At 35.9% G+C, this 27907-nt stretch overlaps 1 protein-coding gene across 2 annotated transcripts in view; it reads left to right on the top strand.

Annotated features, from left to right (window-relative positions):
• Window positions 1-2251: 2251 nt before the first annotated feature.
• The window catches only part of CSTF3 (cleavage stimulation factor subunit 3), a 74743-nt gene continuing 49087 nt past the window's right edge, over window positions 2252-27907 (top strand). For both annotated transcript variants that reach the window (XM_029956409.1, XM_029956410.1), the window contains exons 1-3: window positions 2252-2454; window positions 17999-18100; window positions 18223-18318. In XM_029956409.1, the coding sequence (XP_029812269.1) occupies window positions 2428-2454; window positions 17999-18100; window positions 18223-18318 (225 nt within the window). In that variant the 5' untranslated portion in view covers window positions 2252-2427. The remainder of the gene's footprint in view (window positions 2455-17998; window positions 18101-18222; window positions 18319-27907) is intronic.

The raw sequence follows: 27907 nt of genomic DNA on the forward strand, positions 1-27907 counted from the left end.
AGATATAACTACTAAATGCATGCTTGAAACTTTATTGGATCCTGATTTGTAAAAAACTCCTATAAAGGCATTTTTGGGATACCTGGGAAATTTTGAATATAAACTGAATAATAAGTAATATTAGGAACTAGTTATTTATTTTCTTAGGTGGTACCATAGTTATGAAGGAGAATGTCCTTATTCTCAGAAAAACATAAATTGATTTACTTTTGGATGAAGTGTCATGATGTATGTATATGCTTTCAAATTGCTTTGCAAAAAGCAAACTATACATGTAAATATATACATATAAAGCAAACATGACAAAATATTAGTCCTAGTTCAAGGTGGTGGGGATACAGGCATTCATTGTATTCTTCTTTGAACTTTCATCTCTTTGATATCTGTCATAAAAATATTAGGAGAGGGGCTCCTGGGTGGCTCAGCTGGTTAAGTGTCCAACTCTTGGTTTTGTCTCAGGTCATGATCTCTCAGTTTTGTGAGTTCTAGCCCCACATCAGGCTGTGTGCTGACAGCATGGAGCCTGCTTGGGATTCTCTCTCTTCCTCTCTCTCTGCCCCTCCCCAGTTCACACTGTCTGTGTCTCTCAAAATTAAATGAATAACTAAAAAAAATTATTAAGAGAAAACAGCAGTTGACTCAAACTTAGAAGAATAGAATGTGAATGCTATTCTTCTGTGTGTGTGAATACTATTTTTAGAATAGAATACTATTTTTGTATTCTTTTTCACTTAGCAATATCAGAGATATCTGTCAGTCATCGTACATTAACATCAGTTTAGTAGCCCCATGACATTCCATTGTAGAGATGTTTTATGATATATTTAACTAGTCCTCTATCGTTGGATGGTGCAATAAACATTTGTTAATATATATCTTTTGTTAATTTACCTGATTACTTGGAAGGATAAGAATTCAGGCTGTGGAAAGGGCGGTAGACATACAAGCAGAGGCATGGAGACTGAAAAGGATAGGCATGTACGGGAAAAGCTGAAGTTTACTTCAGCATGTAGGCTGTTATCAGCATGGAGGATGAAAGGAGACAACATATGATGAACTTTGAGTGGAAATTAATTTACGAGACCTGTTCTCACTTAATCTTGGGCTATCCCAGAAGTGCTCTGAGCACTTTTACTGGTACCCCTAATTTTATTTACCTTTTTTTTTTTTGAGAGAGAGAGAGCGATAACAAGTGCGCACCTGCAGAGGAGGAGCAGAGAGAGGGAGAGAGAGAATCCCAAACACACTCCCTGCTGTCAGCACACATGGGCTCGATAGACCTCACCAACCCGGAGATCAAGACCTGAGCTGAAATCTAGAGTCAGATGCTTAACCGCCTTTTTTTTTTATGTTTTATTAATTTTTGATACAGGAGAGACAGAGCATGAGAGGGGGAGGGTCAGAGAGAGGAGACACAGAACTGGAAGCAGGCTCCAGGCTCTGAGCTAGCCGTCAGCACAGAGCCTGACGCTGGGCTCGAACCCACGAACGTGAGATCTGACCTGAGCCGAAGTCGGAGGCTTAACCGACTGAGCCACCCAGGCTCCCCAAGAGTCAGATGCTTAACCGCCTTAGCCATCCAGATGCCCCAAATACACCTTAAATTGCAGGTACTATTGTTATTCTCATCTATAGGCAAGGAAACTGAGGGTCTGGTGCAGTTAAATTGCCCAAGGTAACTCACCAAGTGAGAGATCAAGCCAGTATACAAACCAATGTAGTCTGGCTCCACAGCCTAAGTGCTAAGGACTCATGGTGAGAGGCTGAGCTTAAAACCTCGGTTTACAGACGTTAAAGCCTTAGACACAATAGTAGATGGTAACAGTAAAAATTATTGTGGGCTTGATGATTCCTTTCATCCCTAGGAAGCATATATTAGCTGAGACCTCAAAGTATTCCTTATCTCCAATATATTAGAAGGCATTTAAACTTAGCATTGTTTCCTAAAATAGCCAGTTTGCCTGAACTGATTTGTAATCAGGCTTCGACAGTGAAAAACCAGGTTCCAAAGCTTGATAATCAAATTCGGAAAGGCGCGCGAGCCTCCAGGCTAAACAGATTCCCGCCTCCCAGCCGGTTGTAGCCAGCTCAGCAACAGCTTCCCTAAACCCAGGGTCGTGACGTAAGCACAGGCCTTGGGCCCACCTCTGGGTTCTCTCCGCTTCTGCGCAGCCATGTAACTGGTGAGTTGAGATTTTAGCCCCGCCCACTGCCCCGGAAGTTAACGAAGAAGCCACACCTCTCTCCTCGGCCGGCAGGGGCGCAGCCATTTTAATTCATATCTGAGTGGGCGGTGGCGATTGGTGTTGGCGGTCTGGCTCTGCTGGGCAGGGGGTAACTTTACTGGCTTGGGGTGGTTTTTAGTTTAATTCTTCTTTTCTAGCTTCGCATCGCCGGCCAGTTCTCACTTTCTAATCAGCTGAGGCCATGTCTGGAGACGGAGCCCCGGAGCAGGTGAGGAAAGAGAGCGGTGGGGCCTCGTGGCGACCTCTTCTCTCCACGTCTGTGTTCGTCCGAGTAGTCCAGCCATGTTCTCCTGAGGAAGGAATTGGGGTCTAATGAACCCGGAGGACCAGGCACAGAAGAATGGTTGGAATGGGAAGCAAGAGCTGATTGAGATTTGAAGTTATTTATTGGCTTCTCTGTCTTAGGCGTTAATATGAACAAGTATTTGATTTAGACAATAGCCAGGAAGCTGCTTCGTCTTGTTTAGGTTCATGGGACTACTCCTGTGGGATGCCTTTGACAACATTTTGTTTTGATGTTAGGGTGGTTGGGAACTGATTATTTTAACGTGTACTCGCCGTTTTCAAGAAACTTGTTAAGGTTTCTTCCTCCCTCTCCGATATACGCGGAAATAGGTTACCAGTTTGAGAATAATTTGAGATGAAACTCACTGGAGAAATAGTGTCTTACCAGAGGGAATGAAGAAGGAAGCGGTCTAGGAGTAAGAGCGTGGTTATGCAGAGATTTGGGAAATTTGTGGTTTTCTCCTGCTTTTTCTTCTGTCCACATTTCATTTTCGTTTTTCAAGAGATACATAATGCAGAATTTGATAAATCAGAAATGAGAAGTCTGTTTTGGCCACTGAATAAACAAATCTGCTTTAGTACTGGACATAAGTGACTTAAATATTTTAAAATTCAGACGTTTGGAGAAATGATTTGTTACTTTTGCTCTTTATTCAAGAATTTTTTAGGATAGTTTTTACCTTTTAGTTTGAAAGAGGAAACTGGAAATTTTTATGAAAGATGTCATTCAGTTTGTGTTTCGACTTAAGCTCTGGTATGTTCAGGTAAATAGTTTTTAAAATGGAGGCTAGCTAGCCTTCAGGGTCGCAATTTCCTGAAAATTCCCGTTGCCATGGTAACGAACTACACTAAGATTTTTGTATTTTTAAGTCCCTAGCTTAGAACGTAGAGTCTGTTCTTGGAAGTTGACAGAGATGAGGCAAAATTGCAGTTCTTGAATAGTCTGTTTGACTGTATATTTCATTAGGTCGGGAAAAGCTTGCTAAATTAAATTTTGTGTTTGATTGTTGACTGATTTAGTACTGAAATCTTTTGTGTTTACACTTTACATGCTGTCAGAATGCCCAAAAATTCGAAGTCTCAAAAATTCCTGTATCGAATCTGTTTATGTCTACCTACCATTTTTCTGGGCTTGTATTTTGTCACATGAAAGCCAAGGAGAAGTAATCTCCTGAGGTTTCGTTGAGTTTCCAGAATTTGTTAATTCTTACAAAATTGTAAAGACACTGCAATGTCATGACCTTTAATATTTCAGATATGTGGTGTTTTAAATGGCAGAGATGGTCAAAGTTTACAGAAAATTAACCCAAAAGTTTTACTGTGGAAAGTTAAGTACATAGAGAAAAGATTTTTAAAAAAATGCAATGAATGCCTGCAGTATAGTTCTTCACCTAGAATCAACAATTGTTCATCATTTTGGCATACTTGCTTTATCTCACCGTACATATTTAATTGAAAGTAAGCCAACACATATTTCAACTTCGTATATTCCAGCATTCTTTTATATAAGGACATTGATGCAGTTATATAACGACCATACCATTTTTTCACCTAAGAAAATTAACAGTAATACTCTGTCATTTCTAAGGCCCAGTCTGTGTTCAAATTTCCCCAGTTGTCCCAAGAATATGTTTTCATAGGGATTCTTTTCCTTTTTTAAAGCAGAATCTATTTGGATTTACGGCACCATTTAATTAATGTCTCTTGAATAGTCCCCAGATTTTTCTCCCCAGGAGTATTGTTGAAGAACCCAGGACAATTTTCTAGTAAAACTCATTTTCTGGTTGATTAGATTTTTGTGTTTGTTGTTTAGCTTTTCCCTTCATCCTGTGTTATTTCCTGAAAACTGTGTTTGGTTAGCTCTAAACTGAGAGCTTTGGTAATATTTGGGTTAAATATTTTTGGGTAGAATAACGTAGAATGTTATGTTAGAAGGCACTCATGCTAGGTTGTTCCACTGTTAGTGATGGATAAGTTTGATGATTTGGGTAAGGTGATCTGTGTGTCTTCATTGTGAAGGATTATTTTCCCCTTTGCAGTTAGTAATCTGTGGGTTGATAATGCGTTCCTCAATAACTTTTTAACTAGTTACTTGTCATCAATTGATAATTCTTGAATAAATCAGTTATTATATTGGAGGTGGCAAATGGTGTTTTGAAAATTCTATTAGGTCTTTACTGACTGGCTCATATTTTTCTGTAGAGAAGAATTTTTTTTTCTTTTTAAAAGAGATCACTATAGATTCACGGGTTTTTGTGTATTTAGTGTGTCAAGAATGGGGCACCCGGGTGGCTCAGTCGGTTAAGTGTCCGGCTCAGGTCATGATCTCCGGGTTCATGAGTTCGAGCCCCACGTTGGGCTCGCTGCTGTTAGCGCAGAGCCTGCTTCAGCTCCTGTCTTTCTGTCTCTGCCCTTCCTCCCTTGTGTGGGTGCTCATGTGCGCACGCTCGCGCTTTGTCTTTCTCTCTCTCTCTCTCTCTCTCTCACTCTCAAAAATAAATACTTAAAAAAGCAATAATTGTTTTTCCTTTGGATGCTTAACTTTTCCTAACCTTTATGGTGACTCCTGTATCTTTCTTTTCATCAACCTAAAACACATATAATCTTTTCTTTAACTTTGTAATGATACATTTCAAACATGCAGAAAAATAGTATAATGAATGATGTTTCTATCAGAGAGCTGTAACTGATGACTAATCTTGTTTTTTCCCATACTTTGCACTTACTCTCCCCACCCTCATTGCTTCCAGGCATATCCCAGAGATGGTACTGTTCAACTTTAACTGAAGTGGTAATTAAATGATACCTACAGTAGTGACATGGTTAACAATATGAATCAACTAGTTTGCTTTGGGTAGGGTAATGACTGCCAGGTCATCCTTGTGAAGGATTATTTTCCCTTTTAGTAATTTTCCCAGTTAGTAATCTGTAGGTTGATACTGTGTTCTTCAGTAACCTTTGGACTAGTCAGTGAATATTTATAGGAAAAGAGAGTACCTAAAATGATAGACAAGAAAAAGATACTAAACAAAGTTGAAGAAGAGTAAGAAAATCAGAGCCACTCTAAATTGTGTATTTGCTTTGGAAAGATGCCAAGAGATGTGATGGACAAAGAATCTGGCAAGATAGGTGGTGTAAATTTCTTTTACGCTTTTAGTATTGAAGCTCAAAATGCTTTTTGAATAAACCTGATAATATCTTAGTTTTTCAAAATTATGCATGGTCATTTCTTTCTTGGTACTGAATCTGTAATTTGTGCCATCTGATAAAGGGAAATGACTGTAGACAACCAAAATCACTAAGATTTACTGTGTGGTTTTTTTTTTTTTTAACTCTTGTGAGGAAGTTCCATTTTGCATATAGAGAGCTATTTAAATTACCTTAGCAGTTCATGGGTATTCTTGATTACCATTTTTTGCCAGTTTAGTCTTGAGAAAACTGTGTGTGCTGGGGGAGGTGGGGGGTGCCTCCAGCGCACCCCTCCCCCACTTCCCTAATGAAAACACACTAGCTCCCGTGTGGAATTATGGCTATATTTTTGTTTGGCTTATGTGTTTTTTCACTGCTTGGTTCAGGTTTTGGGTTGTTGTTGTTGGTTTTGTTTGTTTGTTTGTTTTTTGGTTTTTTAAATCATTCTTCTTTAGCTTCATTTTACTTTGTGAACTACCCTTACAGCATTTAGCTATTGTTGCCAGTTCCTCCACTGGGTTTGGGCCTGAGTTGAAGGCGTGGCCTTATTTATTCACCCTTGCATCTAGGAATCTAGGAAATTCTGTTTTAATACTTAAAGGTGTTTGATAAATGAATGGATGAATTTTACAGCTAGGCTCTGTGTAATACATTACAGATTCTCAAAGAATTTAATCATGGGAGGACAGATGGACAAATAATAGGAAGTAAAATATTTTGGGTGTAAAGTGGATGGTTCCTAAAGTTTTGTTAGATTTGAGGAGGGAGAGAAATGTTCTCAGCCAGTACAATTCATATGAACCTTTAAATCCTTAAAATTCTGTTTCTACATGGGAGTGGGGCCCAGTCGGTTAAGTGTCCAACTTTGGCTTAGGTCATGACCTCTCATACCTCATAGTTCTTGAGTTGGAGCCCCATGTTGAGCTCTGTGCTGACTGCTTAGAGCAAGGAGCCTGCTTCAGAGTCTGTGTCTCCTGCTTGGGCTCTGTCTCTCTCTCAAAAATAAATAAACATTAAAAAAAAATAGAAATTAGACTTCGCTTTTGAAACAGTCTTTAGTCTACCTAGAATTAGAAAGGCCTATAATGTAAACAAAATCATCCTCACTTTGGAAAAACTGCATGACTTGAGGAAGCATACATAATTACCAGTAGTTCTTAGAGGAACTTGGGACTGTCAATCAGTTTTGCTTTTGGTGAGAAATGTTTGGGACAATATGGAAAATATGAAAATATTCCCTTTTATGGATTTGTTAATGAAGGAAGAAATATGAAATATATACAGCGTTAAAGCCTAAAACCTGATTTAGGGCTTTGCTGAGTAACCTGTAGTACTTGCCAGTGGTTAAAAGGTAATGATAGCATCGGGAATTTCAAAGCCAAAATGGATGTGGGGGGGTGGTTAGGAATAGGGAGGGGGAAAGGGCCAAGTATGTGTGTTAGACGATGTATTCTTGGGCCCAATTATTCTTACGTTTTTTTAACAAGCTTTCTGTAATATGTAATAGCCTTTCCTACTTTCCCCCCTCCTGTTGTGATACTTAGTATAACAGTTTGGGCAGCTAAAATTGAGGTCATCTGTATTGTTAAATTTCTACTATGTAGAATACTCTAGTTGGCAGTCATTGTCCTAAGTGAGATTGATTTGTATTTATGGAAGTATTGGTTTTCCTTAGAAGTACAACAGAAAGGTGCTGTGTTAAGAAAGATTGCATTCCCTCAGCGTTAAGAATATAGGAGTTTCAGGGAATAGAGTTTACATTCCAGATAGACTTCCCAGAATTGCAAAATCTTTGTTCAGATGTTTGTACCCATTAAGTGGACCATTGCCAAACACAGTTTTTAGTTTTCTCTAAATCTTTTCTGCCATTTTCTCTAAATCTTTATATTTCTTTTTAGCCAAGACTGTGCTGTGAATTTGAGTCTTTTTGTTTTGCTGGACAGTTGCTAATGGTGTGAGAATTGATATAGAAAGAGATTTGGGGTGCCTGGGTGGCTTATTCGGTTGAGCATTTAACTCTTGATTTCATCTCAGATCACGATTCCAGGATGGTGAGATTGAGCTCTGCATTTATTGGGCTACATACTGAGGGTGGTGCCTGCTTGAGATTCTCTCTTTCTGCCTGTCTCCTACACTCTAGCGTGTGCTCTTGGGCGTGTGCGCGCGCGCGCGCGCGCTCTCTCTCTCTCTCTCTCTCTCTCTCTCTCTCTCTCTCTAAAATAAAATATTAAGAAGGGGGGGGATTTGAGTTAGTAAATGTTTAGATTAGTGGACAGTTTTATTTATTTTTTTTTAATTATTTTTATGTTTTTTATGTATTTTTGAGAGAGAGAGAGAGAGAGAGAGAGAGAGAGAGAGAGAGAGAGAGAGAGAGAGACAGTTCGAGCAGGGGAAGGTCAGAGAGAGAGGGAGACACAGAATTTGAAGCAGGCTCCAGGCTCTGAGCTAGCTGTCAGCACAGAGCCAAGACGCGGGGCTCAAACCCACGAATTGTGAGATCATGACCTGAGCCAAAGCCAGAAGCTGGGTTCTTAACCGACTGAGCCACTCAGGCGCCTCAGATTAGTGGATAGTTTTATAATAAGCAGTAACTACTTAACAAAGCCAGAAGGACAAAACTATTTCCTAATTGATGTTTTTCAAACATTTTACTCAGTTTATCTAGAGAATTAATATCTTGGCTACATGTGGTCTAAAGCTACATTTAAAAAATTTTTAAAGACTCAAATTTTATTTATAGTTTGTGTCTATTTGTTACTTAGAGAATGAATAAGTAAATTTAATAAGGAAATGTGATATGTCATTTGGACCAATAATCTTTAGCCTACTTTTTATTTAAAAATTTTTTTTTTACATTTATTTATTTTTGAAAGAGCGTAAACTGGGAAGGGACAGAGAAAGAGCGAGGCACAGAATCCGACGCAGGGCTCAAACTCATGAACCCTGAGTTCATGACCTGAGCTAAAGTGGGACGCTCGACTGACTGAGCCACCCAGCAGTCCCTAGCCTACTGTTTCTTAAGTTTTGAATTGTTTACATGTTTCTTAGATTTTTAGTCTTTGGAAGGATTGAAGGGACTATATGCAGGATACATATTCCAATTCATTTACCAAAAATAATCTGGTAGAATTTCATTGCACAGTAAAGGCACACAGGACTAAGCTGGCATTCAGTCATAACGTCACCTGTCACATAAACTGCTGTATCCTCTAGGTGTATGAATCTCGTTGGTTACTACTTGCAGATAGTCTTGCAAAGTCCTACTCTAGTCTATTTTTAATTTTAAATAAAGGTTAGCTACCAAGGGAGAATTAAGACTTAATATTGATAGGATAGTTCATGCAGTTTTATTATGTTTTAGGGAAAAAATGGAATGACCTCGGGCTAATGCCACTTTATTTTTAAGAAAACCACATTTGAGAAAATGTGTTTACAGAACACATAGATTAGATATTATTTCTCCCAGTGGAGTCCATGGTCCGTTGAATCATAATCACCGAGGTGCTTTATACAAGTATAGGTACCTACACCCCAATTTCAGACTTTGTGTAACAGATTCTGTTAGGAAGGCTGAGAATCGTCATTTGAAATAAAGCATCACAGGTGATTTTTATGTAAATGAAACCTTGCTTACTGGTTAAAGATGAACCTTAAAAGTTGTTTCTGAATACATTTTTAATAAGTAGAGAAAAAAATTGCAGATTATTTGAGGATGGTTAGGCTTTTAATAGTATTTTACAAAGAAATTTCCTACCTTTACTATAGCCATTATCCTTATTAGTGGAAAATATTCATTACAGAACCATATTTGAGATTCATCCTCTAGTTCTGTTTGTTGGTCATGGTCAAGAGATGGTTATATAGATTTTAATCTTTTTAATTTTACCATCTTCTCCCCATACTATGTTTATCAGTTGGATTATATTTTCATTGGTCTCCATTTTGATTGAATGTTGGTATGACCTGGAGCCTAACACCCTTCCCGTTTACCATGAGAATAGCTACTTGAAAGAGAACTACCTTTTTATTTCCTGCCCCCCCCCCACTTTGAAAGTTATACTTCCTTGGTAGGAATGGGAAGAGGAAATTAGATTATTCTTTCAGTGATGAATTGTGTTTGTCATTTCCCCCCCATCCCCAATTAACCAACTTCCTACATTAGTTAAGCTGCCATATAGAAACTGGTTTGCAGCTTTAATAAGGATTAATTTAGTTTTTCAGAGACTGCATGACCTATCCACAGTGATTTGAAAAGGCTATTAAAAGTGCTTTTCCCTTTTCCAGCTACATATATAGTCATGTATACTTCATAACTGTAGTTACATAGTCCTGTTTCATCCAAAACAATATATCACAATAGTCTGAAAGTTGAAGGAGATAATGTCTTTTATTCAGCCAGACATTAAAGAATCACAAAAATATAAAACTGCCATTGTTTCCACTAATTATTTTTTGTCTTGGAAAATATTTTTAAATAAAACTGGTTTACTTTGAAGTGAATTAACATTTTTTTCAATTTTAATTTCTAATATAATATTGATAAAACCTGCATTAAAATTTTTTCTTTGGTTCTTCCATTTTTAGGAAAGCAAAGTAATGCTTTACAAAAAGTTTGAGGACTGTTGAAAATTCATGATGTCTTGTCAAGTTCTCTTTCTCTGGGTTAGCTTCTCATAACAAAAGGTTAAACATGGAAAATGAAAACACTCACCTAATGGGAGAACATTTTTGTAAATCTGGTATCTAATAAGGGACTTGTATCTATAATATACAAAAGACTTGCAATTCAGCAATAAAAAGATAACCCAGTTAACAATGGGCTAAGAATCTGAATTAGGCAGATAAGATAAATGGCCAATAAGAACATCAAAAGCTGAACTTGGTTCACCGTAAGAGAAGTGTAGATCAAAACCACCATGAGTTACCTCTTCATACCCAGTAGGATGGTTATAATCATCAAAAGACAAATGTTGGTGAGGATGTAGAGAAATTGGAACCCTCATACACTCTTGGTGGGAATGTAAAATGGTTCAGTTACTTTGGAAAACAGTCTGGCAGTTTTTCAAAATGTTAAGAATAGAATTGCCATATAACCTAACAATTTCACCTGTAGGTGTATGTGTATGTGAGTATGTACATATATACATACATCTCTAAGAATAACAAAACACAAGATGAACTCCACTCAAACTAGAAACAATCTGGGGCACCTGGGCGGGTCAGTCAGTAAAGTGTCTAATCCTTGGTTTGGTTCAGGCAGGTTGTGATCTCACGGTTCATGGGATCGAGCTCTGCTGTTATTGCAGAGCTTGCTTGGTATTCTCTCTCCTTCTCTCTGCCCTTTGCTCGTGTGGGCTCTCTCTCTCTCAGAATAATCAAATAAACTAAAAATTCTTCTATATAAATTTTTTAATGTTTATTTACTTTTCAGAGAGAGAGAGAGAATGAATGGGGGAAGGGTAGAGAGAGAAGGAGAATCCAAAGCAGGCTTCATGCTCCGAGCTGTCAGCAGAACCCTATTGGGCTCAAACTCACAAATTGTGAGATCATGACCTGAGTTGAAGTCAGATGCTTAACCAATTGAGCCGCCCAGGCGCCTCCCCCAATTTTTTTTATTGGAAATAATCCAAATGTCCATTACTAATAAACAATGTGGGATTACCCATATAATGAAATATTTGGCATTAGAGAGGAAAGTACTGATACGTGATAAAACATGAACCTTGAAAATATGCAAAATGAAAGTCAGAAACAACATGTTATATAGTATTTACATGAAGTACACTTTCACATTTATAGAGACCGAACCTATTTTGGTGGTTGTCTAAGGATTAGGGGACTTGGAAATTGTAATGACTATTAATGGGTATAGTTCTTATTGGGTGATAAAACGTTTTAAAAATTTTTTTGTGGATTGTATACTTTAAATGAGTGAGTTATATAAGATGCCTCCAAAAAGCCATTATTAAAGAAAATTTTAAAAGATCAAACATGTAATGGGTTTGCCCTACCTTCATACTTTTAGCCAAGCCAATTGTATACTGGTTATTATTCACAGAGAAAATAAATTAGTTGTTATTTTAGCAATATGCTACTAGATAAACAGAACAGTTGCTAGAAATAGTTCCTGAGTAACATCTTGTCCCTATACAAAAAATAGTACATCATCTAGGTCACAATTTTTCTGGGTTTTGTACCCATTTGAAGTAGTATGTGTTGGTATGTATCTCTGTATACCCCATGCGGAGTATGGTTTTCTGGCTTTTAAAATTTTGCAGATCAAAGGGGTCCTCAAAGTTCTGCTAATAGCATTGGTAATGTACATGCCTTGGGAACTAGTCCATCTTTTGCTCTGCTTATTGGGGTTCCATCCCACTGGCCATTAACATTCCCTAAAGAATGATAATACGATTATAGTTTATTCCAAAGGCAAAGGCTGGATTTGTAATAGTTTCTTAGGATAATAAGTTTAGGGACGTGTAACCATGGGACAGCTGTTCTTTTGCTACACTAAGTGTTATGCCCAGATTTCAATATCGTCCCCAAAAACCAGAGACCGCCGGGGAGACCGAGTCACACATACAAAAGCAAAGGGCTTTATTACGGGCTTAGGCTGGCCGGGCCTAAACTCGGGCTCACAGACTTCACCAACACAGTGGATTTGTGCTGAGAGTCCCGCACAAGGGCTAAGCAGGGTTTTTATGGGGTTTGGGAAGGGGGAGTTACAAGAAATTGTGACATAGGTACAGTGATCCAATCATTATTGCATAACAGTATTGGCAACAACTTTAACCATACATTTTGTTTAGAGCGTTTGTTACTTTTGGCGGGACCCATCACAATATTTACAGTATCTTTGAAAATAACCAATTACAGGTGGACCCATCACCCCCACGTGGGGTGAGTAACTGGTTAATCTAGTATTAAACAACCGGTAACTATCTATGGTTTTCATCTACAGGCCTGCCCTTAGGAATGTTAAGGGTGTTAGCTGGCCTTTCCTGATTGGGTGTTACGAGGGTGGTCTCTCCTGCCTTGGGCAGTGTGTAACTAACTGCCTGATAGTTTTGGGGAAACTGAAACTTAGGCCTTCTAGTTGAGAGGGAAACTTAAAGCCTGTCGTGGAGTCAGTTTGGTTCAGACTTGTGTCCTTACATAAGCAAGCAGAGTTCTGACCTCATTCCATTACAAGTGAGCACTGGAAACTTGTCCTAAATTTTCTTAAAAGTGACCTATTCCTCTGATCAGGCAAAAGATTTAGGAAATAGTAACATAATTCCATTCCTTGTGGAGATCCAGTCTCCTTGCAGATAGTAGAAATTGCCCTATAGAAATACCCCCAGGCCAGAGAAGGAAAGTGTTGTGCTGTTGGCTGTCCAACTGGTTCATGATGATGAATAACTTTTTATTGTAGGAATTAAATGTAGCCCAAACTACTTAGAAGTCCAATGCTCTGTCCATTGCACAAAACTACTAGACTATATTCTTGTCTGTTTTGGGTGGCCTTCTTTTTAATTAATGTACTTGATTGAGAATTATCTATGTAAATTACTTTATGAACATTTAACTGCATCCTTGGCAAAAGGAACATATTTAGGGGTGTAACAGAGTCTGAAAAAAGCTGAGCCATGGTTCTCAGATTCTAACTAGACTCGGGGTAGATTCATGTATCTTAATTATATTTCTTATGAAATGGGTTTATTACTTAACAAAGAATGATTACTGCTTTACATTGTAGATGCTCAAAAAGTTTTTTACATCTGATCTCCATCATTTGCTTGGGTTCTTAGTCCATTGTTAACACCATCCTCCAGGTAACTGGTTAGAATTGTAGGGATTCTATTAAGTTGGATAGAAAAGTCTTTGTTTTTACTGATGTCTAACTGAAATTGAGCGTTTCCTTATATTATGAATGTAGGCAAGAAACCTTTACATTAGCGGTTAGCAACAGCTGTAACTGGACATAAATATTCCAAATATTGTTGCCCTTATCACTAAACTGGCTGCTAGATCTTGTTATTCAGTGTGTTAAGTGTCTGTTACTGTGTAAAACTTTGTTTAAAAATATTTCAGTAATTTTAATGTAATTGGTTTCCTTTGAGGTATCTCCATTTATTTTGTGTATTTAAGAACATTATTCTGAGAGAGGCTCCTGGCTGACTCAGTCTGTAGAGTATGCAACTCCTGATTTTCAGGTTGTGAGTTCAAGCCCCACGTTGGGTGTAGTGCCTACTTTGGAGGGGGGAAAAAAAAACATTTTTCAGAGAAAGAGTCCATATAGGCTTCACTAGATTGTAGGAAAGTTCTGTGGTACTGCAAAGGCTTATGAAACCCTCAGACAGCTATGGTTTCAATTGAGACTGCACATTAGGATCATCTGGGGAATTTTGTTTTAAAGTAATGTTTTGGGGAAAAAAAAAAAAAACAGTGGTCCAGGATGGATCCTAGGGATTCTGGTTTAATTGATCTAAACGGTGGGGCTTGAGCATCATTTTAAAATCCTCTTTCACAGGTGGTACTAATGTGCTGCCAAGTTTGAGAATCAGTAAAAGAATGGCTTGTTTTATTTCAGCAAGGAGACTTTTATACTTCTTGCTGTAGTTTTGGTGGTTGAGTATTAGACACTATCTCCTGAGTTTTCTGTGTTCTTTTACGGATTGTGATATATATTATCTAAATTGGTTAGTTTTCAGCAAGCGTATCATGATTTGCCCTCCCATCAGATTGCTTTGAAACCCTAATTGTTAGCATTGATTTAACTAAATCAACTGGTATTGGTTAGTTGTTTTTTACTTCCTGATTTAAAGTTCTTGTATAAGATTTACTTCTTATTTTATCATTAACACTTTATTATTGTTTTTTTTTTTAAGTGCATTTATTTTGAGAGAGGGAGTGAGACCGAGTGAGCAGTGGGAGGGCAGAGAGTGAGAATCCCAAGCAGGCTCTCCGCTGTCAGTGCATAGCCTGATGCGGGGCTTGCCCTGAGCCAAAATCAAGAGCTGGGTGCTTAACTGATAGAGCCACCCAAGTGCCCCAATTCTAGTTTTATTTTAAAGTAGTTTTTTAAGTTTGTTTTTTTAAGAAGTAAATAAATCCTTTGAAATTAGAAGTCTTTGTTGTATCTCAAGTGACCCTTCAGCAATGTGTGGCACATATGTAGGCACTGAGCAAATACTTTTTAGGTGAATAGTAAAGATCTAAATAGTAGAAGAGTATACATTGTAAAGTAAGTGTGTGTGTCTATCTCTGTGTCTCCCCAGCTCCCCTCCAATTTTTTTTGACCCAGTATTACGGTAATAGTTCCATGTTGCTATCTATAGACCTGCCCTGCGTTGTTCTTTTTAGTGAGGGCAAATTCCTTTGTAGCCAGTTGTTGTATACATGATTATTTAAATTACTTCTAGTTTTATGCAACAGCAAACAGCTAGGTAGTTGACTCTTCTTTATTCAGTATACATCTTTGGGCATGTGTGCAGTAGAAGTTGCCAGGAGTGGAATTCAGGGTCAGGCATTCGTATTAAATTTTGATCAGATTACTCCTTGCCCCTGCTAACAACGTGAGAATGTCTGTTTTTACACACCCTTGCCAGTGTAATGTTGATTATAAAACACTTGATCTCTGTCATACGGTTTACATTTGTATTTCTTTTGAGTGTTTAAAGGTCATTGTTAACTTCTCTTGGAACTGTTTCAATACTTTGCCCATTTTCTTTACGAGTTGCTGGTCTTTTATTGACCACACGATAATGAATTTAGTACTGTGCCAAATAAATGTTGGGATGTTTTTTAGGTTTGTCTTTTGACTGATTTGTAATACTTTTTCATGCACAGACTTAAACTGAATTAAGTTTACTCTTTTCAGAGGCTTCTAAAAAGCTTTTTCTTTTTTTTTAATATTTATTTTTGAGAGAGAGAAACAGCATGAGTGGGGGAGGGACAGAGGGACAGAGGGAGACACAGAATCAGAAGCAGGCTCCAGGCTCTGAGCTGTCAGCACAGAGCCCCATGTGGGGCTCGAACTCATGAACTATGAGATCATGACCTGAGCCGAAGTCAGATGCTTAGCTGACTGCCAACCAAGTGCCCCTGTAAACCTCTGTCTCTGCAAAGATACATTTCAGTATGTTTTTCTCTAGTTCTTTTATTGTGTTTAAATTTTTGATCTGAAATTTACTTTGGTAGAAACGATAAAATAGTAATTCAGTTTTTATTTTGATAGAGTTGACTGCAGTTATTCTAACACTGTACATTGAATAATCCACCATTCTGATTTAAAATATCACCATTATTTATTCATTTTCCATATATCATTCTCTTTCTTAACCATCTTGAACCAGTGATTGATTGTTACCATTACCAAACTTGCCTTGTCATTTTGGGTTTTAACATGTGGTTGAGGCCAGTAATCCTTTATTAAATTTTTCCAATTTTGGCTTCTTGAGTTAGCCTTATATATTAGTAAAGCTAATTAGGAAGCTCTTATATATTAATAAAATGTCATAATTTTTATATAAATTTACATTAATTTTTAATACATGTTTTTCTTTGTAAACAGTTTATTCCAAAGGAAAAGGTATTATTTCACTTTGGTAATTTTTTTCTAAACTTATAATTTAAAGGTTTCCCCCCCCCCCCCGCAGCTGGAGTTTTGACAGTCATTGTCTATGAGATATTAATTGCTACTGAGAAAAGGAAAAAAGAACGTTCTTAGGGGCAGTGTTTCCCTCCCCATCTTGAATATTACTGTGTATTATCATATTATAGATTCAAGAAGTCCTGCAAAAAGACAAAACAGCTCTTATAAGTTAACATTTATCTGACTTATTTGAATGTCACTTTTTTTGTGTGGTATATAGTAGTATTCTGAGCAGTTTGAGAAGTAGTACTTATGTTTTTGCCTCAGGTGCTAGCTACTATTTTAGGCATTAATTTTTTTAAGATTGTATTTCTATAATAAAAATAAAACTACTGTCCATCACCCATACATGACCACTAAACATATTAGCACAGTCTTATAAATCTCTTACTGCAAATTTCTTTTATAGTTTTAGCTATGCTGTACATATAATTTGTGAATCCTCTTTTTAAAACCTTTACATCAAAATTTTCGGGGGCACTTGGGTGGCTCAGTCAGTTGAACGCCTCCCTCATGATCCCAGGAGCATGGGATTGAGCCCTGCCTCAGGCGCCGTACTGAATGTGGAGCCTGCTTAACGTTCACTATCTCCCTTTCCATCTTTCCCTTTTCCTCTCCCTCTCTCCCGCCCCTTTCCCACTGCTAGTGTGCCATCTGTCTCTGTTTCTCTCTCAAAAAAAAAAAAATATGCATGTCATTTCATGCTTTTCCTTTTGTGGCTCGGGATGAATGCTCTATAGCAGTGTTTCCCAAAGTTGGTCCACCAACCCCAGGGATTCCTAAGACTTTCAGAAGTTCATTCTATGAGTTTGTACTGTTTCATTATAAATTTAAGGCCTTTTTTGCATTATCGCTCTTAATATCTCATGAGAGTACAGTGGAATTTTTACATGTGCTGTCACAGCAGATTGAATGCAGAAACAGATAAGAAAATCCTGCTACATTTAAGACAGTTAGGGGTGCCTGGGTGTCTCGGTCGGCTAAGCCTCCGATTTCGACTCAGGTCATGATCTCATGCTTGTGGGTTCTAGCCCCGCATCAGGCTCTGTGCTGACAGCTCAGAGCCTGGAGTCTGCTTCCAATTCTGTGTCTCCCTTTCTCTTTGCCCTTCCCTGCTCAAGTTCTGTCTCATAAATAAAACATTAAAAAAAAAAAAGACAATTGGACATTAACAGATTTTGCAAGTACAGGAAACAAGGATATTCACTGAATTTTTAAATTTACTTTTCATGAAAGTATTTAACATGCAAACAATTTTATTATTTGTATGTGAATAAATATTTTAACATTTTTCTGTTTTAACTTTAATATAGTAAATATTGAAATAATCACAAAATGCTCATTGGCATACTAAGGGGTCAGTCTTAAGACCACGGAATTTGAGAATAGCTGCTTTGTAATATTTAATGTGAAAGATGGACTTAAATTTTAAAATGTCTTAAAAGTATGTGATGATTAGATTTTGTTTTTATGCATGTGACTTATGATAGCATAATACATACAGATTATAGAAAATGCAGACCTCTTGTAGGAGGACATTTTTATGCTTTTATATTGGGAACAGATATCTTGTACTTGGATTAAATTAGGCATGAAATTTTTTAAAACAGTAACATCAGTTTGTTATTTTTCTTTCCCCCAGGCAGCTGAGTATGTCCCAGAGAAGGTGAAGAAAGCTGAAAAGAAATTAGAAGAGAATCCATATGACCTTGACGCTTGGAGCATTCTCATTCGAGAGGCACAGGTTTAGTGATATAGGATTACATTTCCTTCTCTATGGGTCCAATCACACTACTTGGTTCTGCAGTAAATAATATTTTCATAATCCTAACATTGTAAATGCTGTTTATTGGTTTTCAATTTTAGAATCAACCTATAGACAAAGCACGGAAGACTTATGAACGCCTTGTTGCCCAGTTCCCCAGTTCTGGCAGATTCTGGAAACTGTACATTGAAGCAGAGGTTAATATTTTATTTTATTTTTTCTTATATAGCATCTGATGGGATATGCAGCATACACTAGAGTGATAGATAACAAGTTAGGAACATAGATAGCACAGCTAGGACAAGGAGGATTTAAATGTCTCTTGCCTTTATTTTGTAAAATAGGTATGAAGGAGTAATTAAAATGAATTTTTGAAATTTGGGTCTTTACAAGCTGATGATTGTTGCATTTTGGAGTTGCAACAACATTAAAACAGTTTCAATGGTATTGGAGTGCTTTAGCCTTTTATTTACTTGTCATGTGTCAATTTATTGCCTCCTGTGTCATTTATTTAGAACTCATTTTTCTTTTTATTCCTACTTACAAACTAATATGAATGGTATTATAAGAAAATGTGGAAATGTTAACTTAGTTTTATAGGGTATATTGAGTGGTGAAACATGTAGGTGAAAATTTATTTCAGGTTTTAATTTTGTGAAAAATGCATGGTTTGTCAATAAATGTAAGCACTTCAATAATTTAAAGATGAGATTTTTTAAGGGGATAAAGTTTACATTATTTGGGATTAAGCTAATATGATTCAAATCTGTAATCATAATTCACCTGGTGATACTTTATTTTTTTTTTCTTGCTTTCTAACCATCTTGAAATTTTAAGTCAGGTATGTTTATTTTAAAGAGTAAGGGCCTCATTTCTTGATTATGATTAGAAGGGAAATGTCATTTTTGACAACTGGGGTTAGCAGTCAAGATGATAATAAAGTGTTAATGTATCGATAACAATGGCACCAGTAATCATCTATCAGATTATAAATTAATGGGATGGAAGGGATGAGAAGGGAATAATTGATATCCACATTACGCTGAAAACTCTGTCCATTTCTCTTTATAATTTATAATACTATGAAATATTCTTATTTTGAATGTTATAACTTCTCAACATAATCAAATACACTGCAGCCTCATCTTAACATTCTCCATAACTGAAATTTGATAATATATGGGTCTGTTTTTGACCTATTTAAAGGGCTTTAGTTATCAGTGGCACTAAACAGATTTTAACACAACACAGTGTGACCTGTGATGTGTTCCTCATAATGGACCCAATCAACGGCCAGTTTAAATTGAGGCTACAGTGTACTTACTGTATTTGTGCTATGGTTTATAGTTTATTACTTTGAGCTGAGGGGAGATTACTGGACAATAGGAACATTGTGTGTGTGTATTAAATTTTTTGTGTGTGGTTGTGTATGTGGTATGTGTGTTTGTATGTGTGAGAGATTGTACCTTACTTGGAGTTTGGTTGTGGTTTTGGCCCAAGACTATATCCTTAAAGTTTCATCACTTATCCTTTGGGACCATTTCTTTCCTTAATATATTTAATCATCAGAGTAGACTGACATGGAATTCACCAGGTGAGTGAATAGACCTGTCTGAAGTATGCTGAACCCAGTGCTGCTTTGTAATACTCATTAATTCAAGGAACCTGGATCACCTGTACTTGGTCTACATTCCAGTTTGATTTTACAAACACATTAACTTATATGCAAACTCATCAGACATGAACATAATTGATGCATAATAGTTTTTATATAATGAAGTACTTTAGTTTTAGAAATTTCTCAAATATTTAGGTATATAAGTTAAACTGAAACTGGCAGATATTCCATTCTGTGTGAACCCAACGAGTCTGTTTCTCCCATTTCTTAACTAAAAAATATGAATTGCATTCTAAAAAAAAAATTCTCAGATGGACCAGATGTTCTTTCGAGGGGCTGAAATTGTCTAAATAATAGACTCATTTCATTTAATATTTCAGAGCTGCTAGCAGTTGCCTGATTTATTTAATTGGTAAGATTTGCAGTTATTTCACACACATACACGCACATAAATATGAATGTATGTATAAAACACCTTTTGAGAAAAAATGGTAAAGAATATATATATGTGTATGTTTTGTAAAATTCACATTTTTGGTTTAGGAATTAAAATGTTAAATTGCTGATTCAGAAATGCATACCCTAACCTGTGTTTTTCTCTTTTCCTGATTTGCTCTTTATTTTTTTATTTTCACATTTTGTACTTTGTTTAGCCTGTAAGAGGCTAAAGTTTTCTTTGGTCATATCACCCAGTGTGGCCTTTAATATTTCTGGAGGAGACATATAACCTATTTATAATCCATTAAAATCTGAAGTAATAACAAGACTGTCTTTACATTAAAGGTAATACTAACAGTGTTTACATAACATTTGTATGCACTCTCAAGAAAATAAAGTTTTTTTTAATACATTTGTTGTAACTCAGTACTTCATGGTGGGAAAATTATGTTTTGTTTATTTATGGTCAGTTAAATGAATGTGTGTGGGAGTCCAAATACATTTAGTTCTTTTCTAATGAAATTACATACATCATTAGTAACGAGATAATTTGCTTCCCCAGAGAAAGTTGTAAGTCCTGCTAAGAACAAAGTAAGAAAAAAGTTTTTTTGATTTTTGGGTGATTTTTATTTTTGTTTGTTTGTTTTTGGCTTTTAAATTTGAAACATGAGTTCCAAATGAGAGCATAACATAAATAATTTTTAGAAAAGGAGTTAGTGACACTACTCTGATATTTTTAGTATTTGCCAGTATATCAGCTTTTCTCATATCAGTGGCATTTACAGTATCTAGCTACTTCTGTAAAATTTGAGCTTTATTAAACTATCATCCTTAATTCATTACCCACTTTTAGTTTATTGCTAAAGCATAGAAACTGTTGGAGGTAATATTCTCTTCTAATGAAAGAGCAAGAATCAGTATCTTTGTATTTGTTATAATTATATAATTTCAAAATTAGGCCAGATTACCTTAGTGTTGTACATATTAATTATATAGCAACACCAGAGTTAAGTGGGATACCCAGTCAGAGCCTCAGTGCTCTTTAAAGACCCACTTTTTAGGGTGGTTAAAAGGGTTGCTAAATTTCACAGAACTGAGAAAATATATAGTTTTTCCATATTCTTTTTTAAGTTGGTTTTCCTTTTGTGGTTTCTGTAGCTATTCATGTAGCTAGGTAATCAGTGTGACAGCACATAAGCTACAATATCTTACTGTTAGAAGTAATTTGTTTTGAATTGGGCCACATACATAATAAATTTTCCTACAAAAGGATGATGGTTTTTATTGGTAGCTGAAGGAGAAATGAAGAAGGTAATGCTGCTGGTAATAGCAACAATGTATCTTGCTATCTGTGAAAGCTGTAATTCTTTTTAATAAAAGTATGTAGAGAATTGATTGCTTTTTATTTAAAAAAATTTTTAAACATGAGTCCTTATTAAAATCGGTTGTAAACTATACATTTCAGTTTTTCAAAATAACCTTTCTACTTGGGGGAAATGATTCTTAAAAGATACCTTTCTTCTTGGAAAATGGAAGTGAACTCAGGATGGAGCATGAATGACCTAAATTGAAATAAACTTCTCCACTGTCGATACTGTTTTAATTCCTCTAAGTAGCAGTTCAAAGTACTGTTGTTATAATGTTTTGTATATTTTGAGCAATGTGATTTTTTTTAAATGCAGATAAATTATTGAATTATCATATACATTATAATTTCTTTTCTATACTTCAACTTGCAATCTCTTTTTAAAAACATCTGTACTCTTTTCTTATAGATCTGCTCTTTTCTTGTTTGTAATAAATGTTGGTCTATGTCTGTGTGATTTTTGAGATTGTACTCTAAAATGCAACATGCTCTTTAATTTATAGCCTCTTAAATGCATGTATAAATGTAGTGTAGGGGTATAAAAGAAAACAGGAATGATTTGCAAACACAGAACTGAGTAATCAGATATCTGAAAGTGCTTTGAATAATTACATATTAATATTTAAACCAAAGGAAATATTTGTGTGTTTCTTGTTATACGTAGTAAACCTCTATTTCAGGTTTTACTGAAATACTGTTTCCATATTCCCTTCCATTACTGTAGCATAGATGTTCAGGTTTTGTCACCGATACTAACTTGATCTATACATTTTTTTCCCTTGAGGCCTTTCCTCTTCACCCAGGCATTGTATAATAAAACTATTTTGCAAAAGGAAATAGCTAATTTAGATAAAATTTCTTTTTAAAAAATTCTTATTTTCTATTCTTTATCTTCTAGGTAGTTTAGTATTTTATGTGAAATGAAGTGATTTATTTTCAAGCAAAACTTTGTACTAATCAACTTAATTGCCTGTATATTTATATTTCTCCACATTATAAAGGAAAATTATAATCTTTGCAGTCACTGATAAACAAATTGAAAAAGTAATGGTCTTTTTTCCTTTGCAAAGACTCAGATTTTTAAGGCAGCTTCTTCATAGTCTACTTCATTGTATGTAATAGATTATGGTATATTCTGAAGATGTGGAAAAGGCACCTCTAACTAGATTTTAATAAGAAGGTACACACATTTCTCAAATTTGTTACAAAACAAAAAGGGCTATTTGATCATATAGTTGGAAGTTTCCCTGTGGGTAACCCTTGCCTAAATTTCTTGGGCATTTATGGAATAACAATATTTAACATACACCTAGTATTTAGTGGCTTTAAAATTTTTTTTAATTTTATTATGGGGCATTGTAATCAAGATCTTAGAGGATTATTTTGGTATATGACCCATTTCCCCTATTCTAAGAGGTATTAGTTATGCTCCACCATGGCATCCATGAATAAACAAACTTTGTAATAAGTCCTTTGTAATATTATGAAGTGAAACCTCCATACTGGAAATAAATCCTAACAGAAAAACCCTTTTGAGGCTGCTCAGCATTTTTGGTTTTAACTTGAGCATAAGGAAACCAGGTGGCAATTAATTGACTTTATAAAGCAAAGACCTCTTGAAGTCTAAGGCTCAAATTTTTTCTGATGGGTTCATTGGTTTTTTTTTTATTTTCTTTAGTGTGTTATTTTCCTACTTGCAAACAGCTGTTCCTTTTTGAATGAGTCTGATTGATTCAAGGCACTTCCAAGAAATGAAGATGTCTAAAATATACTGGTGATGTCTATTAAAACTGTATTTCGAGATGTGGACAAGAATGTATTTTTTTTCCTCTTGTAAATTTTCTTTTAAACGAATTTTTATTACTAAACAGTTTTTTGCTCTTAGCAATTTTGGAGTGGAAAACGGTTAATATGATGGTATAGTACATTGAAGTCTATACATTTTTTCCCCCACATATTCAGAAGCCACAGCAATTTCAACAAAATTATGAATATTTGCTTTGAATACAACTTGTTGAGAAACTAAATGGCTTTTCTAAGGCTCAGGGAAGCATAACATGGGGTAAGTTTTTACCATTTTGTATACTAGGAGACGCCCCCAAAAGAAAAATTTTCCATTTGGTAATGTTAAGTGGTAGTTCTAAAAACAAAAATCTAATGTCAAAGACCATATTGAAATGTGGTTTTGGAATAATAATTCAAAATGCAATAAGGCCAATATAACAGTCCCAAAAGCTATTTTTAAGCTTTCAAAAAAGTAACTTATTTATGTGATATTCAGTTATGACATTTTTTAATGCAAAATTTTAGCTCTAGCAGATACAGATAACATTATTATAAGTCTTTGCATATTTCTATATGGTAAAGTCTTTTTTCTCTTCTGGTTGTGTGGAGATATAATTGACCTCTAAACACTACATAAGTTTAAGGTGTGCAATGTATCTGTCTGATAAATGTATATACTGTAAGATGATACCCACAATGTTTATTTAACATCCATCACCTCACACAGTGATAAAGGAAAGGTCTTTTATGGTGACATTTTCTGTTAACTTTTTCATGTTGAAAAAAAGGAGTGTTGACCATTTTGCCAAGATGATTTTCTCGAAATTCAACAACTGAATATGCAAGTATTGTATAATTAATTTTTCTAAGGTTATTTAATTTTGAGAGAGAGTATGAGTTGGGGAGGAGTAGGGGAGGTGCTGGGGCAATCCCAAACAGGCTGAGCACTGTCAACACACAGCCCAACGCAAGGCTTGAAATCATGAACTTTGAGAGCATGACCTGAACTGAAATCAAGGGCCGATGCTTAAATGACTGAGCCACCCAGGTACCCCTCCTAGTATTGTATATTTAAACCCAAAGAGGACATTAAGTTTAAACATTTTTTTTTAAGTTTATTTTGAGAGAGAGCACCAGTGGGGTTGGGGCAGAGAGAGAGGGGAGACAGATTCCCAAGCAGGCTGTGCACTGTCAGCGCAGAGTCCAATGTGGGGCTTGAACTCAGAAACTGAGCTGACACTAAGAGTTGTACATTTAACTGACTGAGTCACCTCGGCGTCCCAAAGACATTAACTCTGAAATTCAGAGTTGGAAGATGAATTAATTTAGCCACTTCGTACGAGTGAAACAAAGCAAGATATTATCCCTTAGAATCAAAGTTTAAAGTTTTTTTAATGTTAAATTTTGAGAGTGTGAGCAGGGGAGGGTCAGAGAGAGAGGGAGACACAATCTAAGCAGGTTCCAGGGTCTGAACTGTTAGCACAGAGCCTGACACAGGGCTTGAGCCCACAGACTGAAATCATGACCTGAGCCAAAGTCAGGTGCCCAACCAACTGAGCTACCCAGGCAGCTCCACCCCCACTTTTTAAAAAAGTTGTTGGTTTTTTAAAGTTAGAAATTACAGTTCTATTAGGATTACTTGGGAAGCTTTTAAAACCTGCAGTCTTGGCAGTTAGGATACAATTCTTGCTGACTCCATCACCACAGGATGGGCACATAGAAACTTACTGTTAGGTGTTTTTGGCAACTGTTTTGGGAGTTGAGGCTTTAGAAGACCATAATTGAATATTATTGCTGTGAGTATATTTCATACCTAACAGATACTATCTATATTTGCCTGGATTATGAAGTGATTAATCTCCTGGTTTGCTTTTTTGACTATGCTGTGACTGATCACTCAATATATAATCTAGAAGTAATCTTAGAAGCACTTATTGTGTGCTCGGTAGTATTCCAATAGTCTGGTGACTATTTCTTAGATCTACAGTTAGGATAATGGTAGTGTTATTGAACATTGACAGTTTTTTAGTTGCTGACTTAATTCTAGAGTTTGAAACTCCATATTCTAGCTTTGAAACTTAAAAACAATATACTTGCCTAAGTAGCGAATAAGAGCTCCATGTATTCAGGGAAGACCACTTAAACTGGAGAATATGGCTTAAAATTACTGCAGCTTTTGGATAACTAACCCTTATCTCCTTTTATTATAAATATTTATTTTTGAGAGAGGGAGAGAAGAGTGTGACTGGAGAAGGGGCAGAGAGAGGAAGACAGAGGACCCGAAACGGGCTCTCCACTGACAGCAGAGAGCCCAATGCTCCTGAACTATGCGATAATGACCTGAGCCAAAGTCAGATGCTTACCTGACTGAGCCACCCAGGTTCCCCAATCCTGAGCTCTTGAGAGAGTCATTAAGCATGAATACCACCACATTTTCATATTTGCAGATTATTAGCCAACATTCATTTAATTAGTTCTTGAATCTTTATATGTAAATACTAATTCTTTTGGGAGATGGGAGATGGAGTGTTCTAAACAAAGAACCAGTCATTATTCCTAGCTATTTCTGTAGTCCATTTTCTGAATTTTTCGCCACACAGAGGAGTGCAATGTTCGTCAACCATTTTAAACTAAGGTTTTCCTTATTTTAAAGAAGTTTCTCCTTTTGATAGCTTTTAAGTCAAATATGAGTTTTAAGAAATGATGACTTTAGTATTTCTGGTTGATGCCTGTCCTTAAGAAGTCGACTCCATCTTATAATAGAGAATTTTGGCATCAGCGATATTCATAGAAAAACTGGAGTAGTATATCTAAATTTCATAAAACTTAAATGTCAAAAATAACATTAATGAAATATCTTGTGAAAGTGTAGACTGTCATATGAAGGAGCTTAAAAGAATTAGGGGAAGGTTGTCAAAAAACTGCACTGTACATTTATTTTGAGAGAGTGAGTAGGAGAGGGACAGAGAGAGAAACCGATTGTTACTGTTAGCACAGAGCCTGATGCAGAGATCAAACCCATGAACCATGGGAAAATGACCTCAGCGGGTCAGGTGCTTAGCCAGCTGAGGCACCCCAATTTTATTTTTATCTTTTAATGTTTCATTTAATCTCTGCACCCAACGTGGGGCTTGATTGAACTAATGACTCCAAGATCAAGAGTCACGTACCCTTCTGACTGAGCCAGCCATGTGCCTCTGTACATTTAATTTCCCTCATCTATCATTTTTATTATTACTAGTATTCCTTTAACTTGTTTAATAAGTGGATTTTTGAGATTTTGTGGTTCTCTTAATCAGGATATGTTAATAGGTAAAAGCTTAAAACATCACTATTTTTCATTTAGAGTTAAGGATTCAAATGTATGCCAGTCACTGGGAATCATATGATTTAATCTGCTTTGTTATGGGTTGAATAGCACGCTAGAGCTTTGCTTTTATGGGTTATAAACTGACATTTTTACAATTTCTAAAAATATTTTAAACCTAAAAGAGGATTGCAAGAACAATGCAAAGAATTCATATATGCTTTACCCTGATTGGCCAGCTTTTAGGATTTGACTTATAGTATCAGTTCTATATTTTCATGAACCAGAAGAGATTGGATTGCATATATCACAATCTTTAATGCTTTGGTGTATTTTTTAATTTAATTTTTAAATTATTTTAAGTTTTATTTAACATACAGTTTCAATGTATTTTCAGTGTATTCTAGCAGTTTTCTTCTAAATTAGTATCTAATCAAAAGTTGTTACACAGAGTGGTCATTCCTCTTTAGCCTCCTTTGATGTTGAAGCTTTAAGTTTGATATTTCCTCATTAAATTCAGGTTATATACATTTTAGCTGAAAAGTTACAAATGATGTGTGTGTCCTCATTCTCTCATCAGAGGCATATGATGTATACTTACCCTTATTGGTGATGTCTGTGGTGCCCATTTTCTGCATTGTGTGGTTACTTTTACTACATTCATAATTAATAAAATGAGATACTTTGTAACTGTAAAAATCCTGTTTCTCATTAAGCAATTACCTGTTTTTTTGGTATGTTTGTCATTGAGTGTACTCTATATTGATGACTCAAATTTCAAGCCTTTTTGTATTTGAAAATTATTGGAAAATAGTAGCTTTTCTTTCTTTGCACTTGTTTTCCTATTCAACAGCTTAGTAGTAAGTGTTGTTAGAAAGGTGGTGATTTATAGAATTTCAGTGGTTTATGATAGGAGCAAATTTTCCAGATCATATTCTCTACTAGTAATGCCTTTAAGTTCTATCATAAATCACATAGGGAAAAGATAACGTTTGCTTGACTCATTAGGTTTATAGAAACTTAAGTTTTATACTTTTATAAGAATCAGTGGAGGCCACAGAAAATGAGTATCTATTGATTTATTAGTTGGCCAAATGGCAAATTATTTCAAATAAGAATTTATATATTTTTTTGAAAGTCATTAGGTCTTTGGCTTTACAACAAGTTAGAAAGGGAAAATCATCTAGATAAATACTTTATTGTGTTTGCAAATGCTGTATTTTTTTTTTTACTTTTTTTAATGTTTTATTTATTTTTGACACAGAGAGAGAC

The sequence above is a fragment of the Suricata suricatta genome, chromosome 11 (assembly GCF_006229205.1).
Source record: "Suricata suricatta isolate VVHF042 chromosome 11, meerkat_22Aug2017_6uvM2_HiC, whole genome shotgun sequence".
Taxonomy (NCBI): Eukaryota; Metazoa; Chordata; class Mammalia; order Carnivora; family Herpestidae; genus Suricata; species Suricata suricatta.